The 14533-nt window shown below is 37.2% G+C and overlaps 2 protein-coding genes across 3 annotated transcripts in view; one reads left to right on the plus strand and one right to left on the minus strand.

Moving 5' to 3' along the window:
* The window catches only part of CPNE3 (copine 3), a 28560-nt gene extending 22498 nt beyond the window's left edge, over positions 1–6062 (plus strand). For both annotated transcript variants that reach the window (XM_014870749.2, XM_088176946.1), the window contains 2 exons: positions 1836–2072; positions 3434–6062. In XM_014870749.2, the coding sequence (XP_014726235.2) occupies positions 1836–2072; positions 3434–3544 (348 nt within the window). In that variant the 3' untranslated portion in view covers positions 3545–6062. The remainder of the gene's footprint in view (positions 1–1835; positions 2073–3433) is intronic.
* A 1290-nt stretch (positions 6063–7352) lies between these two features.
* Positions 7353–14533, minus strand: part of CNGB3 (cyclic nucleotide gated channel subunit beta 3) — a 59768-nt gene continuing 52587 nt past the window's right edge. Inside the window, exons 16-18 of the mRNA XM_088176937.1 lie at positions 13129–13275; positions 10447–10627; positions 7353–9334 (exon numbers count right to left, since the gene is read on the minus strand). Coding sequence (XP_088033063.1) covers positions 9101–9334; positions 10447–10627; positions 13129–13275 — 562 coding nt within the window. The 3' untranslated portion in view covers positions 7353–9100. The remainder of the gene's footprint in view (positions 9335–10446; positions 10628–13128; positions 13276–14533) is intronic.

Genomic DNA, 14533 nt, shown 5'->3' on the forward strand with positions numbered 1-14533 from the left:
AACAGTCCTCGTCATCAATTAACTAAATAAACTCTTAAGATTTGGAATAGAAACTTAAAAATACACCTTTATGGTATCTTCTGTTCAAAGCCCTCGCAGCACTGTACAGTTACTGAAGTCTAATTCAGGCCTTTATATCTAAGAGAGTGATTTAACCCCAGCTGAGAAAAAAAAATCTAGACCCGGTTTCACATTAGATAGCTGGGACAGAGGATTAACGAAGGTAGTGAAGAAGTGAATGTTATAGCTCCTGACACCTAGGTACCAACACAGATAATTAACTGTACCATAAAGGTTTAGGTGCTGTATGGGCTGTGCCCTCCTCCATATTAAAATTTTATATGTGAGTTACTGACCATATTAAAAACAGAAATTCCGAAGACCAAGTCTGGAGTACTCAGTCATGTTGATAATTCATGGAAGTTCAGAAAACCCTAAGTCACTGATGACAGCAAATACTGGTGTATTTGATGTCGTGTAAAATCAGCTATTTTTTAACATAGTTATTTTTGCATGTAAAATTATCTGTAGAAATCAATTTGAAAATGAGCTATGCATTTTCATATGCCATGAGGCTGGTAAGGTTTTGCCTTGGTAGTCTTTCAGTAGTAGCTGTAAAAAAAAAAAAGGTATGTATATATGTCTATATCTTAAGAGAGAAGAAAACCTCTTGTTGGTTTTGTTTCTGTTTGGTTTTTTTTCACTTTTATTTCATGTAGTATGCGTATTCAAGACAATTTGCTATCTTAACATTTAATACATATCATACTCATTTTGGATTGGGTTTTGATTCTGATGCTGATTTTTTTCCAGTGTGGAGGAAGTATGAGAAGGGAGAAATAAATCCAATGTGATATGCTATCCTGCTGCAGTTGCTTATAGCTTTCTGTTGTCACAACTGTTTGATAGATGTTCTTGCTGGAGTGGGGGAATGCATTAGCAGAAAGAAGGGAGAAAAGGTGATACCTAAACAGACAAGATAAGGGAAGAACAATTATTTGGAGGCAGATAAAAGCAGATGGGAAAGAAAGTAGTGAAGAGACTTCTAAGAATACAGGGAGTATCTTTGGGACTTGAATTTATGCTATTCAGTAATCATCTGAAATGAAGTGAGAGAAGACTGGAAATTCAAAAAGCATTTGATAATTTCCAGACTTGGTACTTCTAGCTCATTTTTTTGTGCTCCAATCCAGAACAGAAGCTAAGATGCCAACTTTTAGAAACTGTAACAGAATAGTGGAAGCAACTCAGATGGTACTTAATTAAATTACTGATCTACTACAAAATAGTCTCAGACACCTTGGTAATTAACTTGATGAAGCAGCTAGAAAACATGACTAGAGGAATTTGAAAATGGCTGTCTGTTTCAACACTAAAAGGTGTGATTTAGGATTTTCCAGATACAATGAATGAAGTAAAGGGTAGTGTTTCATAAAGGTATTAATAGACCAGAAAGGAAACAAATACAAGTTTCAAAAGCGTTACCTTTCCAAAACCTCAGTAAACTGCCTTCTATCCCAGAACAAATAATGGGAAAATAGGTTATCTCTTAGTTTGTCTGGGGATTTTGGAGGAAAGAAGGATGATATCATTGGGGTTTTAGATGGTGGCTGTTTATAGATTACTTCTTTTAAAAGATTGTGTTGTTCTTACGAGCTTTTTCAGACTGTACACATGAAGCCTGACTACAAGTTAGATGTTTGATTGTAAAATTCAGTGACCACACTGAACATGCCAAAGTGACAACACTATGTAGTCTTTATGTGGGTTTTTCTAAGTGTGCATGCCTAAATGTTTGCTATTTTGTCACAACACGGTTTTTATTGATTTGACAGCAATACTTCATACTTCTGATCATAACGGATGGTGTGATAACCGACCTTGATCAAACTCGATCTGCCATAGTTAATGCTTCGAAATTGCCCATGTCCATTATCATTGTTGGTGTTGGAGGAGCAGACTTTGATGCAATGGAATTTCTTGATGGTGATGATGGAGTTCTTAGGTCCCCGTCAGGAGAACCAGCTGTCAGAGACATTGTCCAATTTGTGCCATTCAGGAAGTTCCAAAATGTAAGTAATCTTACTGATATGCTTAATAAGTATTGTAGAGGTATGCTGGGCTTGCTAGGATATCCTACATCTAGTCCTAAGCTTTTGTGGTATATCCAATATGTACTCTAAGAAAACTCTTTATCAAATGCTAAAAAACCACCCAAATCCTCAGTTTCTAGTTCCAGCAGTGCATTTCTGGCTGCAGCTGAATGACCTTTGTAAAATTTGATTAAACAAATGGATGTTTTTTTAATTTGTGAGGAAAAACTTACTATAATTTTTTTCTTATGGTTATTTTTCTTTTTTATTGTGATTGCCCATTTATGAATGTGGATTAGTCTCACAATTTAGTGCAGTATTAAAATTCAAGGCTGAGTCATAATCAGGGAGGTCAAAATCAGTAGAAACTGTATGGCCACAATAGTGGTGATACTTTTCATTTTCATAAAAGTAAATGCAAAAAAGGTGGTGAAAGAACAAAGTCCTGATATTTTTAAATTTCTGTAAAACTCAAAGTATGTGTAGGTTAATAGAAGTCAACTTTTAAGCATCATAATGCTGGAAAGAGTTGACTTAAATAAAATTCAGCAAAATCTCCTCAGTATGGGCAAATAAGATCACTGTTTTTATTTCCATATATTTCCAAATATATTCTAATTTTATTTCATGTCTTAGTATTAACTTGTTAATTATACTCCTTGCAACTTCTTATTTTGCTTTTATGTTTTACTTTTAATAAAAATTCTTTGTTTAATCTCAGAGTAACTCAGGCAAACTGAAATGAACAAGAACAAAATCAGTACAGAATATGCTTATCAAGTAATGCACTTGCGTGTAGATTAACTAGGGTCAGTGCTCAGTGTAATAATATATATTCAAATGCTTTCAGATTCTAGAAAAATAGATTTTTTTTTTTCTTATGGATACCTAGTCTTACAGTAAAAACAGTATCTGCAGAAGAGCTGCTCCATAGAAATAGTTATTGTGGATGAGACTTGGTGCAAAAGATTGCAGATGATTTTGACAAGTCCCTGAAGGGTCATTTAAGCAGATAGTGGAAGTATGTTTACCTGGTGAAGTCTGATATCTGAGCTGTGTAATTCATGTGACAAAAGGTGTCTTCAGACATGGTAGCCCTTTGTACACTCAGCTCCTGTTACTTCAGTGGCACAAGACAGCCATCTGATTCGTGGTAACAGGAGCGAGAAGGTAAAGCTGACAGGAAGCTTCCATCTCTCTGTCACACAAGGGCACTGTCTAAAGTCCTCTGTGAAATGTCAGACTTTAAGTTGGCCTTCTAGACGAGGTGCTTATTGCTTGCCTTAGAATCTTCGTTAGCAGTTGGTGGAAACTGAACCTTGGTGTTCTTTTTTTATAAGTCTCCCAAAGAAGCTCTGGCTCAGTGTGTCCTGGCAGAAGTCCCTCAGCAAGTGGTGAACTACTTCAGCACCTACAAACTTCAGCCTCCTAAGAATCCTGCTGCAAAATGAATGGGCTGAGCAGAGGAGAGACTTTGTGCTTGCTTTACTTGCTGTTTCTACAGACTTTGGTTTTCAAAATACTTCTGTAAACATCTACACATGCCTCTGTATCATAATGTCTGTTAGCTTTTGCCTTCAGATCACTTTGCCAAGTGTGCCTTTAAAGGGCCAAAACTGTATTGGTGTTTAGGTTTGATGTTGATTTGAGAGCTAGTGCTTGCATGGATTAATTTGATTTTGAAAAGAATGGAAAAAAGAGTTTCTATTAAGCCACCATAACAAAATTTTGACACAGGTGTTTCATATTCAAACAAGTGCCACAGAGTATAAAGGCCCTCCTTGCACAGCTGCTTCTTCTTTGCCACTTTAGTGCCTTTGGGCAATGCCTGGGATTCAGGGCTGTGGGAATATAAGCCAAAGAAGTCATTAAAGTATATATTCTTTTATAGTATGCCTTCTCTTAAAGTAGTGTGGGAATAACTAGGGTGAATTAAGGTAAACCTCTAGCATCTCAGAATACTTCTGGCCTTTGAGGTTACCACTATAAGAGCTGTAAGATTTGTTCCAATGTGCAGTGTACTGGAAAATGGAAATTCCAGATTTATTTTGGTTGGGGTTTTGTTTTGGGGTTAATTCCCCCATAAAACAGTCATGATTATTGATCTTTAAAGGGCTTTTTGTGAAGTAGGAATTCAGATCATAGTTTAAAAGTTTTCCCTGATTTGCAACTGCATATTTTGAGGTAAAGTCTATAATCATGCTGCATACTAGGGTAAATAATTTCTGGTTTATTTACTTGGGTTGAGTGTTCCCTTCACTTTTTATAGCTTTTACCTGTATACCTTTTACATGAATGTAAATCATGTGTTTGCTTAGTGGACAAATGAAGGTTTCTTGACCCCCAGCTGCATACTGCTTGCTGAAGATCTCTTCTGATCCTGTCACTGTGTGTAACATAAGTGGATTGAAAGGTCACATTCATCACTTCTGAAATGTCAATCTTGAACATTAATTTTGCAGTTTCACATTTGAAGTGGTTTAGACATCCAGCTTATCTCATGTGGATGGTCTGGCTGTAGTATGTAAGAACAGAATGGGCTAATGCTAAATTTAGCACACTTGGACACTCAACATTTCACCAGGTCGTAGTGTATTTGACTTTTAGTTGCTGGAGCTGCTTAGTGGGCTTTTTGGTTTTTTTACCATTTATAATTCTGTTGAAAGTCTGAATTCATATTAACATTGATGGATGAAAGATATATCTATAGAGATTATCTTACACAAGACATACCGAATGTTTTGTAGACAGTTGACATTTATCAATCAATCATGAATGGATATATTACCTCCATTCCATTTTTCTTGGTGGAAGGGGATCCTAAATACTATGAAGTAGTGGAAGGATAACGAAAAGTTTCTTTCATGTTAAGCCAAGCTCTTTCTTTTTTTAAAATGTAATTCATATATTTATGTAAAAAAACCCCCTCTAATCATCTTTTTATCAGTGTAGTGAAAATCTGTTGCTACTTATAAATTACGATGGAGTGTCATGAGATATGCAACTCAAAATATTGAGATCAAGGGAGTTACTATAATAAATCTAAATCACACTGCTGCAAGTTGAGAGTGTATGATTTTGGAAAATTGTTTCACAGCTACCTGCTTCATGTAAAGAGAGAACTGGATGCAGTATTAATGATTTAATTATACATTAATTACATTAATTGTAGTGGATGAGTACTACTGATAGGAGTACAGGATACTACTGAAATTCCTCTGAGCTGTCTGCCAAAAATATAATGCTGCACCTGAGTTGTGTTACCAATCCTGTTTTAAGTTGCCATGGAATTGCATTATTATATGCTACTATATATGTAGTTTTATGCTAAGTATCTCCTGCATGTAAAAGAAAACATGTTGTTTTGTCTGTATTCTATACATAAATTCTGAGTTTCTGCAGTAGAGACTTCATTATCTCTTATTAGAGAATTGCTCCCATGTTCCTCAAGCTTAGGGAGTTAAATAGCATATCAATGACATCTAGTTCTCAATGTGCTATATTCTTTGTAAATTAAATGTTTCAGACAGGACTTTGGCAAGAACTTGTATAACAGAGGTGTACAGCTAATGGCTGTTGAAAACTTCAGGGTAAGTTGAAGTGATATTCTCAGTGAAGAAATGCAGAAGATTGTGAGTCAAGGGGGAGGAAAGTTACTGTGTTATTTTGCCAATTTTTGTTTATTTTTACGTGTAAAAATGCATTAATAGCATGAGGGTGACAAAGCAAAATATTGTCAAAGTTCTGTAAAGTGAATGTGCTCGTAAGTCACTGGCACCACCTTGTGATAAAAGGGATGTATGGCAGTCTTTGTCATCAGATGCTTTTCGCCGTGTATTAGTCATAATATATTCATATGTACAGCAGAGAGATCACCTGTAACCAGAATTTTGTACTTTTATATGCATTTCAGTTCTGATGAAGTTAACTGATTTATGATGCCTGTGCATTAAAATGATCATTTCAGTATACTGTTCTGTGGTGCTTTTGTATTCAGCATATTGTGTGTAATGCTAAATGCTGCTTTTGTGATTCCTATGGTGAGTATGCCACGGATTTATAAGAAGTATAAAAGGGAGAGGAAAAAGGCCTTTTCACTTAGGGGTAATGACTCTGCAGTTTATTCTTCATAAAGCATCTTAAACAGGCTTCTATCAAGAAGATAGTCTGAAGTTGGACAATTTTAAATGTGACTTTCATGCTGAGTCCTCCCATGCATGCTATTTTATACAATTATTATCAGGTTTTCCAAAACTTTTTTCCCAGAACAATGTCTACATTTTAGTTAGAGAGGCATGGAGAGATGGTTATATGTAGTTTTCAAATACATTATCCTACTCTACCCTTCAGTTTCTTTACATTCAAGTGTTGCCATGTCTGAGGACTCCATTAGGACACTAAGGATACGGGAGACAGTGTTGCAGTGGAACGTGAAGCCACACCTAGACAACTGTGATACTAGAAGCTGTATCTTCTAAGTGCACCAGAGTAATTCGTTCTGCTTCTTCACTAGTCAAGTATCTGCAGGGTAGAATTAGTTCCTGAAAGAATTTATTACATCTTGATCTTTCTTGTATCATTCGTTCTGGTGAAAACCATACAAATAGTTGCAACTTCGATTTGTAGAGCCTTCTTGTTCCTGCCAACCCTAAGAATGCAGGAATTGTGGGAAGAGGAAAATACCCCAACAATTAAAAAAAACCCAAACAACAACAACCAAAAAACAAAACAAAACAAAAAAAACAACCAGATGGATTTTATTTATGTGTGGCCAGTGTCTTCTGCACTGATACCTCCCCTGTTTTGTTTTGGGTCTAAGGAGCTCGAGAGCTGTGCATAACAGTAGTCTTGCAGATGGAACTGTCAAACTTTTCGGCAAACCTGGGCTGTTATGAGCTGTAGCAAAGCAGCAATTTGTGGGAAGCTCTGTCACTGCAGTGAAGCACTTGGTGCTGCAGTCTCAGCCTTTACTTTGTAATTTATGTCAGTGTGTGATTGATGGACTTAAATATGCCCACTGAGAAAACGTTCAAAATTACCTGGTAGCATTTGTGTAGGCAGAAGGGAATCAGTTCTTTTCAATGAGAGTGAGCTTTACTCGTTCATATAAAAATGTTAAAATATGGAGAATATTCCCCTCCCTTCCATAATGCTTTGACAACTCTGTCTCAAAAAAAAAAAAGTATGTGAAACTATATATTGTAATTCATAGATTATTATTATTCATAGAAAGTCTCATTCATGAAACAGTTCTGCAGTATTTCTAATCTTGAGATTTTATTGAGACATTCCTGGATGTGCAATAGATGAATAATTCTTTATGAAACAATTTAAAATTTTCTTCCTCTCTTGTGATGTCCTTTGTTCTTACATATCAAATACCAAGTAGCATACAAATAAAGATGATTTTCTCCACAAAGCAACTCACTGCTAATGCAGAAGAACTTTGTTTTGTAAGAGGTTATGATTTTGGTCACATCAGAGGATTGTGGAGTATGCAACATATGGAATTCAGTCATCCAGCTTTTACTTGGGCAAACTTCCCACTGATTCTGGTTAGGCTTCCAGTTTTGTCTGTGATTACAGAAGTTGAAAGGCTTTAAAGAATAGGCCTACAGAATGCATAGCCTACAGGGTCATATATAGCCTGCAAAGTGAATGTTTTGTTTTGGCATGATGCCTTCCTTGGTTGGCTGGTCAGCCAAGAAGCTGTGGAGCCTGCCCTTGGAACTTCTTGGCTTGGCCTCTGCATAGTATTTTTAGTTTACAAAACTGTTCATGCAGTGGTATCTGAAAGGGAATTGGAGGAGAGAGGAGATGGACACCCATGGAGGAAAAGAAAGTAGTTGGGAGTTAAGCTTAAAACACAGCATCAAGCTTTTGTGTAATACTGTATCTGAGGCTGATGAGTCAATGCAGAAGGTTGGCAGTGTGGGAGCTCCTGGATGGGAGGCTGTATCCCCCAGCTGTGGCAGTCATAAAGGATTTACTGTAGTTCACAAGTGTGATGTAGCTAAGACACAGAAGACACAGGTGCCTCCTTGCTCTATTAATTAAAGGCTATGATGTAGATGAACGAATGGAGCATTGGTTGCAACTTTACAATGCAGAACCAGAAAGTGCTTTTTATAAAATAGCCTTTATTCTTGAAGCAGCTGGTTTAGATACCAAGATTCTTCAGTAGGCTGTATCAAGTGCTTACTTTTCAGGGAGCATGCCCAACCCCTTGACAAGATCAAGAAAGTAAATCAGCAGCCCAAAATTATAGGTCATCTCTGGAGGGTGAACTATCTAAGTCTTTTCCATGTTAATTTGCCAGAATCAAAGACAGCTGGAGCAGATGTTTATGCTTTCAGAGGGCTGGCAATAATTCTGTAATCTGCTTCCCTCTTGTGGATTTTGGGATTTATTTTTTGACAATGGTTTTGTTAGGTTGCCCTCTGTCCCAAGGTAAAACATCCCAACACATAGCACCTGTTGTCTGCTCTGAGCCACGCTGGTCACAAACCCAGGTCACCAATTAGAAGTATAAGGGAAGGAGATAGAAAGATAAACATAAGGAACCTTAGCAACAGTAGGGCAGTAGCAAGGAAAAGGATAACTATGGGAAGGTAGAGGAGAAAAGAGAAAAGAATACATAGAAAAGTTAAGAGCAAACTGAGCAACAGGAGCAACAGTAAAAAAGCAAGGATAAAGAGGAGGGGGAAGAGGAGAAGTAGGAACAAGACAGAGTAAGAGAAAAGGGAGAGCATGAATGAAACAAGAGGTCATGAAATACAATCTGAGCCGTAATTTCTAATACACCAAAAGTTCTCTCTTCAGTGTCAAGGTTAAGAATATAAATAAATTGTGCAGTTGTGCCAGGAGAGGAGGGCAAGGAGCAAGGAGCTGGAGTAGATTTTTCTCATGCGTACTTTCTGCTTTTATATTCTATACTCAAAAGCAAAGTCCAGCCAGCCCTCTGAATGCAGCAAGATGAAGAGATGGGCCACACCCCAAAGCACTATCTATTTCTTTTCTTTCTCTTTAATTTCGACTTTAAGGATCTCTCCTTCTTCTGCTCTGGGGGATGGTGTCATACTAATGATCAGAGACTCCTTGCTGGTTGTTCTCTGCATAACTGCAGGCTTAGCATCTGCCTTTGGCTTTTCTTTTTGAGCAGGGGGTGCAGAGGGGGCTGGGGGCTCCACTGGTTTCTTCTCCTCTTCTTTAGGCTTGGTCTCTGTTGCAGCTTGAGTTTCCTAGAAACAAGAAGTTTAATGTTTTCCAATACTGCAGAAGAAATTCAGGAAGTAGCTCTATTCTGTACATGCCATAGAAAGACACAGCATGACAAGTATATTAATGGTATGCAACACATGTAAATTTCTATTCAGATGCTGAAAATTGGTTTCTAAATGAAAAATGCAATTTCAGAATCAGAGTATCAGTATAAAACCTAGGAAATACTTTTGGATATTCATATTTGTGTCTTACTAATATAGAGGTATGAAACAGACCCGTTTTGGGGCACAGAAGCCTTCCTTAGGTCTTGCCTTCCTTTATGCACTTAGACTAGTACGTAAACCTTGACATACTTCACACTGCCCCCATTCCTTGGCCAAGCCTATTTGCTAATAAGTTCACAAATACACACTAAAATGAGCAGCATTCCTGCTCCAATCATATTGTTGTAGTCATTTGTGTGAGCAAAGGGCAAAGTTCTTTGTTTAATTTAAATATAACCACAGCTAATTCAGCTGTAAAGAAAATAATTCTGCCACCTTTGGGTAAATATGTAGAAGTAAGCAGTTTCTTATTAACATTAACGTTTCTCAGAACACAGTATAATGTGGGAATTATTTTTCATCAGTTAAAACAACGGTTTTCTCATAAGTGCAAGATATTAGAGATTTAATCAATTTTAGCTGTGTGGGCTACACTTTGTATTTTGTCTTCAGAATTTCTAACAACGACCAGAGATATGACACTGAATTGGAAAGTTCACCATGTGCCCGAGTCAGCTGGATCAGATTACTGTGTTTGGGTATTTCTGTATTTACTGTTGTTTACATAAAATTAGAAGATCGGGTGCCCTTGAGGCCTTTGTAAAATCCATTTATCCTTACTTTCTTAGAGGTTTTTTTGTTTGCTTGCTTTTTTTCCTTGCTTTTGTTTTCTCTGGTCTGCATAAAGTCCAGGTTCAGAAAGATTGAGCCAAATTTTTAGAGTAAGTGTTTACAGAGATTAGGAAAAGTGGTTGTATCTCAGCTACTGGGAGTTTTTGCTGTTGATTGCAGCAAGGCTAAATTTTCATCTACTTTGTTTGTCCAAGCCCTCTCAGTAGATTCTACTCTGTTTTCTGTGGCTTTACCTGAGTTTCTTGTTGTTTCTTCAGCTGCAGCAGCTTAGCAAGGCCTTCTTTTCCTTTTCCTCCAAGCATTGCTTTAAACAATTTCGGAGTTTCCTGTTTCTGCCCAAAGAGACTGGCCAAGCCTCGTGGTTGTTGCACTGGTGGTCCTGGAGCAGGTTTTCCCTTCTGCTTCAGCAGCACCCTGGAGAAAGAAGGGGATAATAACATATAGCAGTGCTGTGAAATTGAGCAAAGTTCCTGCAAAGCTAAACATGAAAATCTGGTGGCTCTTACTTGGTTCACAGGTCAAGTGATGAACAAAATTGGAAACAATAAAGGTTTTGCCCTAAACTCTGATAAAGATGGAGACAACTGTTCAAATTTGGAGTTGCTTACCTTTATCCTGGAATATAAACAAGGGCTGGCTCAAATTAAGGTGTCACAAAACAGATGAAAGAGTTTTATAAGGTGTGGAGGGAGATTGGGTGCCCCATGCCTGAGGTGGCAGTCCCTTATCTGGCCTTCTGGGTGCAAGATAAATCCAGGTGATCTTCAGAGAGCATTTAGAGCTCCAGTGGCACTCCAGTTGGCACATGTAGAGGAAATACTTTAACAAACCAACTTCCAGCATGGCTCATCTCTCATAGGTCAGGTTAGTCAGTGGTATTTCTTTTTGGTCCTCTTCAGTAGAAGAAGACACCCTGACAATGTAAGCACTACTGTCAATCTTGTGGCAGACTAGATTTTCACACCATTCCATAGGTGTACTGATTTGCAGCCATAATGGCAAGAACTGAGAATAAGTAACAAAGGTAAAGATTAGATGAAAGATCTGAGATAAATGGGACCAGTAAAAAGCAGAGGGTTCCCGTGCTTTCAGTTTCTATTAAATTACTGTACAGTTTTCAAGGCCAATTTTCTATCCTTGCAAAAGTCCTGACTTAAGGCTCTTTATGAGTGAGGAGTATATTTGCAGTCCGAAGCACAGTAAATCCCTAAAATTACAATTTTCTGCAGCATCTTGTACTTTGGGAATTTCAGAAGTGAAGGGTTAACTTTTTTTTTAAATTTCAGTGCCATAAATTAAAAATATATATACTTTAGCAGCTTGCATGGCTTTATTATGGAAAAAACATACAGGGGTTTTTGGACAGGTGATAATAGAGCAAATTTCTCGCTTGAATAAATCCTTTCAGTTTATTTCACAGAGACCTTTAAAGGTGACAGATGACCACAAAGAACTCTAATGTAAACCTTCCAGGGGGGAGCAACTGGTAACTTCATTCTAAAACTGAACATAACCACAATCTTTATGAAAACAGTGCACAGATTTCCTCCTTGTGCCTAGTTTTGGCAGAATTTGTGGATACCTAGATTGGTAGACAAAATGCATGGTCTCCTGCATAGGACAGGTACTGCATATCTTTAAACAGGATATCCTGGTTTTAGTCTGATATCTAGAAAGGTCTTTGAGCTCAAATGGGAGTGCAGATACAAAAGATGGATGATTAAGCTCCATGGTTGAGAAAGGCTGTCTGGAGGAAGCAGAATTTAATGGATGGGCAGAATATTCCTATGGTGGGCAAGAAAGCAGAAGAGGCAGACTGGGACAGAGACAGAAATAAGAAGGTCATACAACTGTTTAGATAGAAGCTAGAGAAAAGCCAAGAATGATTGATGCTGGGATCATTGGTCCGTGCATTCATTCCCCTCTTCTACCTGTTAATGCTGGTTTTGAAAATTGAGCAGTCAGCTCATTCTGTGTCTAGTTTCCTTGTCCCTCAGGGGCACCATGATTCTCACGATTGTTTGACTACCAGGGCTGTGACAACGTGATGAATGCAGCCATTTGATAGCACTTCAAAAAAACAAAAGGCCTCTCTTGTGCTATGTTCAGTCTTTTCTGGGGGAATTTCAAGTCTGGGACCAACCTTCCAACTTTTGATAGCAATTCAAGGCAACAGCTGAGACCAGTAGGGGTGCTGAAGTATACTAATAATGACAAACTGTTTAAAATATTTGGACTTTTTACAAGGTAACAAGACACTAATTTTGTCATAATTTTATGACAAAATCTGAGAATACTTTGCCCTTTCAAAGTTGTGAAAATGGTGATCCTATCAAGCTACAGCCAAAGGAAGGTGAAAAGCAATCTTGGTTTGAAATCCCATTTTAGAATGCTTTTGAACAAAATGCGCAGGTATCTAATCTGTGTAGTTCCATCTTGTCAGGCCTTACTTTAAATCCATTCCTAGCTGCTGCCTAAGGTTTTGGAAATGCATAAAAGTCTGTGATTGCATTGAAGCATATCTCTGTAGAATTAGTTGAAAGCGTTTCCTTGCATCTTTGAAAACCTATTCTTTAGCTGATATCTGTCCTGCAGTTTCTTTCTTGATGATATAAGAAGTCATGATATGTGTCCTTATCTCCTTTTTTTCTTAAAATTTTTTTTTTGTTACCTTAAATATAATGCAGAAGGCAACTACATTCAGGATTTCTTTCTACTTACCACATTTCCACAACCTTTGGGATTCCTTCCAAAACCATGCTTTCAACTGGAAACTACCAGGCAAATCTGACCTCTAACATGAAATGGGTTTATAACTGTTACTTTTCCAAGAAAGGAATGCAAATTGTCTAGAAGTCACAACTGTCCATCCTACAACTAAATTATATGATTTCAAAACTGTTATTAGTACATACTTTGCTTTCTTCATGAGAAGTTTTTCTGAGTCAGGATAGTTCACCAAGATTTCATTGAGTGTTTTCTTGTCCAGAATGAAAAGGTTGGCAAAGCCATGAGCCACCACGTTGGCAGTCCTTCGATTTCCTCCACCTGCAGCTAGTAGGCTGGAATGAAAATAAACACCATCAGTGACAGCATTACTTGCCCTAGTGAGGAATCTCGTTGGTGGTAGTTCTCCATTAAAGCCACTGTAAAGCTCACTTACACAGCTGGCTATTCTATCCAATGTTCTGTAAAGGCCCTGTGCAGATGGGATTAGAAATTCCATCTCAGGAAGCCAAACTGTCACTGTTGGTCAGGCATATGTAGGTGCTAAGGACTGTGAAAAGTTTTGTTATATAGAGACATTTCTGCTAAGACATACCCACAGCTCGGACTGTACTTGTTTTAGTTCTCATGGGAACTTGGCATTTCCTCAGTTTTATTGCTGAAAATTATTTGCATCAGTAGTAGAGCAACATTATTTACAGTGAATGAGTGATTCCCCTCAAGGATTTTTTTTCCCGAGTGAATAACTTGCGTGGGGCTCTAGTTTTTGGTTTTCTCCCATACCACATCTCATGTTTAAATGTTGGCAAGTTGAATGATATGGTTTAGGAAGGTCTTTCAGGCTGACAGTTACAAATGTGTCTGCCAGAAAAAGAAGGCTATTTTGTTTTGAATGTAAGACATTAAACCAGTTTTTCTAGCAGCAGTTGGCCAGAGGGAGGATATCTAAGAAAAAATTAGATGTACAAATTACAATAAATTGTTCATCTTGCACAAAGCAATTGAAGAGACTTCACTTCTCAGCTCTGCTGATAAGTAAGAGAATTTGCATTTTGCTCTTAGTACTAAAACTGCACTATCGCTGTATTCAAGACCCCAAAATTTTTCCTTTAAAGATTTCCCAGTGAATTAATATTTTTAGAGAATATTTAATATTATCTAAATTTAAAAGTTATTAATAAAAGGTATTCTGAACCCCAGTAAAAAGGAATTAATACCCATCTGAAGTAATAATCAAGGATATATAAATATTTGTTTTAATATTAAAAATATTTGTAAAACATATTTCTAACTATTGAATCATATATATATAATTTATATTTCTATTTTATATATATATATTTAATTTATTAAGGATAGTAGACCTCTACAACTATGTATGCAAGATTAGTTTTACATGCCTGCAGAGTGTTTTTCTGCAACTCAAGACAGCAATCAATACATGAACTGAAGCGGAAAATGCAGTTTATCATCTTTTTAAATAATTCTGTACGATTCCTCAGATAGAATAAAACTCTTTGCACAATAAGAAAAGCTGCTGGAGAAAATTGCAAACACCTTTTGAGCTCTGATGAATCACTTCTCAACAAGTCA

This window comes from Sturnus vulgaris, chromosome 1, assembly GCF_052056855.1.
Source record: "Sturnus vulgaris isolate bStuVul1 chromosome 1, bStuVul1.hap1, whole genome shotgun sequence".
In the NCBI taxonomy this organism is placed as follows: Eukaryota; Metazoa; Chordata; class Aves; order Passeriformes; family Sturnidae; genus Sturnus; species Sturnus vulgaris.